Source organism: Lygodium microphyllum, chromosome 6, assembly GCF_053477565.2.
Source record: "Lygodium microphyllum isolate KBCC chromosome 6, Lygodium_microphyllum_v1.1.10, whole genome shotgun sequence".
Lineage (NCBI taxonomy): Eukaryota > Viridiplantae > Streptophyta > Polypodiopsida > Schizaeales > Lygodiaceae > Lygodium > Lygodium microphyllum.
In genome coordinates this window covers 111,694,624-111,700,623 of record NC_141140.1, presented here as the reverse complement: position 1 = coordinate 111,700,623, position 6,000 = coordinate 111,694,624, and the positions used below count along the sequence as shown (strand labels likewise).

The window sequence follows — 6,000 nt, the reverse complement described above, 5'->3', positions numbered from 1 at the left end:
TTGGAATTTGATTAGGACAATGTACGAAGCGATTCGCCAAAATGTTTTAGATAGCCCCTATAGAGTAGACTCTAAAAGTTGATGAAACATACTCCATTCTAAGTTTGCCATTGGCTTGACAATATCCTCCATGTCCTAGAATCTAAGATGAACATGCCAATAAAGGGGCAAACTCCAATCAAGATGCATTTGGCTCCCCAATGTTGTGCTAATATTCATCTAGACTCATTTAGACTTTAGCAAAGCTAGTTCATTGAAGTGCCAAGTTAGCATAGCTCCTAGGTTGGAATGAAGCTGACCCAAAACATTGAATAATTCGCTCCCTTGCCTCATCTCTACTAGAAAAGGTTAGCTTGCCTTAAGATTTGCTTGCTTACCCTAGACTTTGGTGAGCTCACAATGAGAGTAAGGACTCAAGGAGCCAATCTCCTAAGGTTAAAGGTGAGATAAAACTAGAGTTCACGAAAAACATTTTTGGTAGTGGATATAAAAACCTTTAGCTCTAACTTTTGGAGGGATTCTTGAATCATATCACATGTATTTCCCATTTTTATAACTGAATATATTGTAAAATTCAAGGTTGTAAACTCTTTTTTAAACAAATATAGGATGGAACCTTGGGGTCGGTAAGGTTGTAAACCCTTTTGTAAATAAATATACCTTGGGTTCTGTAAGGTTGTGTGCTATGGCAACGCTAAAGCTAAATTCTGTGACACGTGAAGACGTGAAAAAGAAACACACCCCAAGGCATCGTTTACACTAGACTCGACCGGCGCTACGATCAAATGGCAAGCCGCAAGGGGCTGAGAGTCTGAGTTTCTTCTGCAAGACAATGATTTCGGAGCAGAATCGAGGGATCAAGCTCACGGATCAGCTCCATCACTGCGAGAAGATTCAGTACCCGAACTCTGGTACGCTGCCCGTCGTTTCTTTGTGTGTTCTTTTCTTAAATCTCTCTGTTGGGAAAGAAGGACGCTACAGTGGAGCTCGATTGTGCAGAAAAACCTCTTGGCTGCCACACATGTTAGCAAATTTTGAGATGATGGCCTGCGACGCCGCCTTTTAAGGAATGCTCCGTTGGATGCTCTGGAAAATTGAGATTCCTGATGGAATTTGCAGTCATTCATTATGGCTTTAGCCATGGCAATCCCGCAACGTGAGATGTTCCATTGTAGCTGACAGGCTCGAGCTCTTCTCTGTGGCAAAATTGTTTCACAGCACTCGCTTCTTCTTTTACAAGCTTCTATTGCGATGGATTCTTCATTCCGTGCCCGGGGCTCTGTGCTCATGTCGCCCGCCATCCAGAGTATGAAGTCTCCCTCGCATGTTAGATTCAACGGCATAAGGGAACTCAGCCAATCACGATCTGTGGACTTTCGATTCAATGCAAACAGCTTCCAGCACAACGTTAGGGTGGGCATTGCCCTGGTGCCCTGTGCAATCCTATTGCTGGGCATGGGTGGAAAGCCGGTACTTGGAACTTTGACAGTGGGTCTTATGGTTTCCTACATCCTAGATGCTTTGCATTTGAAGCATGGTGCCTTCTTTGGTATTTGGGGCTCCCTATTTGCCTCTCAACTTGCCTTAGTCCTAGGAGGAACAAGTTTTTACACAATGGTTTCTCTTCCACTGTATTCCCTAGCACTGCTGTTGTCATTTGAGGCAAATTTTCTGATTGGGGTTTGGGCATCTCTACAATTTAGATGGTTGCAGTTGGAGAATCCATCAATTGTTCTAGTCCTGGAACGCCTCTTATTTGCCTGCATACCTTTCACAGCTGCAACTATTCAGACCTGGGGTATCATTGCAGCAGTTGGCATTCTGAACTCACCTTTTTATTTGATGGTGATTCTTTGTGGAATGTATTGGCTTTTTGCATTACCGCAACAGTCATCCTTTAAAACCAAGCCAGATAAGAACTATGGTGGGCAGCTTGCAGATGAAGCACTTATACTTGGACCACTTGATGGGGCGTTTCACACTCTGACATTATTGTTCCTACCTTTACTGTTTTATGGGGGCATTCACCATGCACACATTTTCTCATCTGTCAATGCCATTTGTGAAATACTTCTCCTCTTTTTCTTGCCATTGCTATTTCAGCTTTACACATCAACAAGGGGGGCTTTGTGGTGGCTGGCAAAGGATCCAAAGCAGTTCCATCAAGTGCGTCTTGTAAATGGAGCCATATCACTGTTTGTTGTGATCGTATGTGTTGAGATCAGAATCATTTTCCACTCTTTTGGTCAGTATATACAAATCCCTCCTCCTTGGAGCTACCTCTTTGTATCTGTAGCTCTATTGGGTGGTGCACTAGCATTTGGAGCTTATGGCATGGGTCTGATAAGCGATGCATTCAGCTCTGTCCTTCTAACAGGAGCAATGATGTTGGCATCCCTTTCTGCATCTCTAGTTGTTGGGCTTCCTCTAAAGGTAAGATTGAATTCGTGATCTTAAATCCGCTTTACAGTGTAGAAGCAAAATTTCAAATCTCTTGAACCTCACAGTATTCTCTAGTAAGTGCTAGCCTTTAGATAATGCATTGTTTTTATACCTTACTTGATCAAGCATTAATATTTGCAATTTGGAAAGAGCATGACTATTCTGTTACACACTTCTTTCTGTTCTGTCGCAGTATTACCACATCATTGCTATGGGCTTAGAAAAATGGTTATTTATTTCACTTTTGTTTGTTGAGGCTTGCCTTTTGTGGTTGTGTGTGCTCTCACATAGACGAAATCTTCTTGATTGCCTTCTTAGTGCTACCATGAAATTTACAAACCTCTCATATGTAAAATTCTTCGTGGATGTTGTGGGCTTCATGGGAAAGGGTTGAGCCTGCTTTGCATTCGATCAAGAGAGAGGATCATTTCATACTTTTTTTGGATGACAATTTTTAAGGAATTTGGGTTTTTGTCAAGTGTATGTTTGTTACAGTAAATGCAAACTATAGCTGTCAGACATGCTGTTACTTCTTTCTTTTCAAGCCTGTATGTGCTTCACATGTGCAAGTGCAAGGTTGATGTTGAAAACTGTGAATGAAAAGGATCACACCGTCATAGGAGGGGTGCTTCTCGTTGTGCTTACACATGATTGTATCACTGAAATATTCGCATGGTAACAATGAACCATGCTCAAAGTCAGTGTAAAAGAGAGATAAAAAGCTGAAAATCACATTGAGAAGTTATCCAAAAGTAATGAGAGCTTGGGCATGCTCATGTTCAAAGGATAGTGGCCATGTTCAGAACCAGAAGTGTGGAAGATAAAGGCTGAAAACTGAATCCAGAAATTTAGAATGACAATGCACAAGGCTGGAAATCAGGCTGCCTACAAAGTTTTCTGATTGCAATATTGTGGAGACACAGTTGTGGCCAACTTGGGCAGCAGTCAGCTCATCTGACTGTCAAAACTATTATGACTTATGACATCATGACTCCATATTTAAAATACAACTTGAAAGGTCATACAATAACATGACAGCTCAAAGATTGAAAACAATAGTAGTGTCAATTTGTGAACACTAAAAGTTCAAACACCCAATATATCTGTTTAGACTTTGGACAAGATGATCTCTTTTTGTAGGTCTAGATGCTGAACAGGTTTACTTGTAGAAGAAAATTTGTAGTGGAGAAGACTTTCTGATGACTTTCCAGCCATCACAGTCTCACCTGCAGTAACACGTAGAGCTTCATACAGTTGGAATTTTCAGGGGTTGATCTTCAATCAAATATGATGGGAGAACATGTTTTAGGGTTATGACTGAGGTAAGTTGTTTGAAATCTTGACATTGAGAACAAATTAGAACAGAAGTAGTGGAATTGTGACTCACAATTTAAGGAAAATACACACCAGATGTTAATGGGAGCAAGCTTCAAATCTTTGTGATATAGAGTCCAGATATTGTAAAGAAAGGGTATGGCAAACATAGAAATACAAAAGTGTACGACTACATGTAGAACACAATTTGTAGAATGCTGAATGCTAATGAATGAAGAATGAATATGAAAATGATACAATTAGTTGGGCTTCAAACCTTCATGTCTCTAGGACTAGGGCAGAGGTGGCTAAAGGAGTGGGTTTTGTACTCGAACAGATCCCAAAAATGCAGCAGTTGAAACCAACCTTCCTTTTGTAGTTGGGTGGTAAATCCTTGATTAAAACTTAATTACAGCAGCAAACAATAAATGCAAATCTGAAAATACAAATTTACCTATTGATCTTGAACAATGCACACCTGATTGGCCCCAAATTTGGCGCCCGTTTCTGTATTTCTTTAGCTTTATTGAAGAAAAAGTTGATTTACAATGGGATTCTCCCGATCCCCTTTGCAATCCAAACTCCCCTTACTGTCCAAAGTGACCAACAAGTCTTCAATTTGTTTTGCCCCTTGATTCGGGCACTTAATTGGCCTTCACCTACTTCATAGACGATGGAAATTCCCCATATTCAATGGATGGCTAGTCCTCCACTTGAATTTAGCTGAAATTCACCTTCAGCCTTGAAAAATCCAAGTCTTGGAGCTTCCAATTTTTGGCACGCTTTCTGAGGCTGTTGCTAAACCCTAATTTTTGCTGCAAATTAGGGTTTACGCAGAGAAATTTGAAATTTCTCAGCCTCTGGTGATCTCAATGCTACAATCTTTGGAACAAGGTTGTAGAAAGGTTGGGAGATGAGAAAGAATGCTGAGGAGAGAGAAAATTCAGATGTTCTTCGCTAAGAACTGAAGAAAATTTGTCATTTATTGTTGCTGCCCTGTTTTAACAACTTGTAGATGCAAAGAACTGAAGAAAATCAGTCATTTACTGCTGCTGCCCTGTCTTAATAGCCTGTAGATGCTGTCACCTGCTGTTGATTGGTCTTCTCCTGCCCTTGGCTGCCTCAGAAGGTTCTTCAATGGTTGCAAATTAAACCACCAACATCTCCTCTCTCTCTCTTATAGGCTGAATACACTAAAAATGCCTCTCTCCAGTCTCTAAAGACGTTTTTCAGTCTTCACGGGCATTTTTAACAAGTAACAGCCTTCCCAAATGGTTTTTCCAGCATTATCCATAATTAAATATTAATTTTTAGTCTTTAAATATTGAAAATTAATCTAATATTAATTTTGGAGCCCAGAAAAATAATCTGATCGGCCAATAATTAAATTGGCTAGGCATCTTCTACTCCCGAGTCTCTCTATGTTCTCTTTGACCATTAGATCGGCGTTGGGTACCATTAAACACCACATCTCTAGTGTTATCATTTGACACTTATGGCTAAATCAATGACCTAGGCCAACAATTGATACCAGATACCTCCAAGTACCTGTGCAACATAACTTATGGCAACTTTTGCCTTTGACATTCTGTGATTTTCTCGAGTCTCGGGCTCGTAAATTTACTTTAACCCCAGTTACATCTCACATGTGCAACATTTACCTAATCACGTGATTAAAAATTAATCCACATGTTAAGTGAGGTTTTAAAAATACATGTCCTCATGACAGTAGTAGTCATCCACAAAGCTTTGATAATGTTGGATGATGGTGGCAGCAGTGTACACAGTCCAATATACAGAAGAAAGATTTGGTTGATATGATAATGACATCAGTAGTACGGCAATAAGCCGAAGGCTAGGTGAATAGTAGGACAATCTCCTTGATGACAAACTCTAGTAGTGTGGTCAGACAACAAAATGCAAATGCTGATCAGAAGGTGATAGATGGTCATGGACAGTAGGGCAGCTACTAGATAGCTGCAAAGCAGATGCTGGAGTAGTGCTGATGACGACACCAGTTGCTAAGTAGGTTGCCAAGCAGAGATGGGCACCTGAACAATAGATGCAACACTCCATGAAGCTCATTGAATTGATGATGTGCTCCGGAGGCAGTGTGGCAGTAGTGGGTGATGAGAGAGCTGAAGGTGGGGTTGGCTAGAATAATGGAATTGGGATGCATAAACACAATATTTCCATTTATAGAGGTTTGGGGGTGCGTTTGTCCTATAGTAAAAAATAAAGCCG

General features: G+C 40.6%; 1 protein-coding gene across 1 annotated transcript in view; it reads left to right on the top strand.

Annotated features, from left to right (window-relative positions):
* Window positions 1-716: 716 nt before the first annotated feature.
* NEF1 (no exine formation 1) overlaps window positions 717-6,000 on the top strand; it is a 31,037-nt gene continuing 25,753 nt past the window's right edge. The window contains exons 1-2 of the mRNA XM_087679889.1: window positions 717-911; window positions 1,000-2,433. Of these exons, the coding sequence (XP_087536015.1) occupies window positions 1,252-2,433 (1,182 nt within the window). The 5' untranslated portion in view covers window positions 717-911; window positions 1,000-1,251. The remainder of the gene's footprint in view (window positions 912-999; window positions 2,434-6,000) is intronic.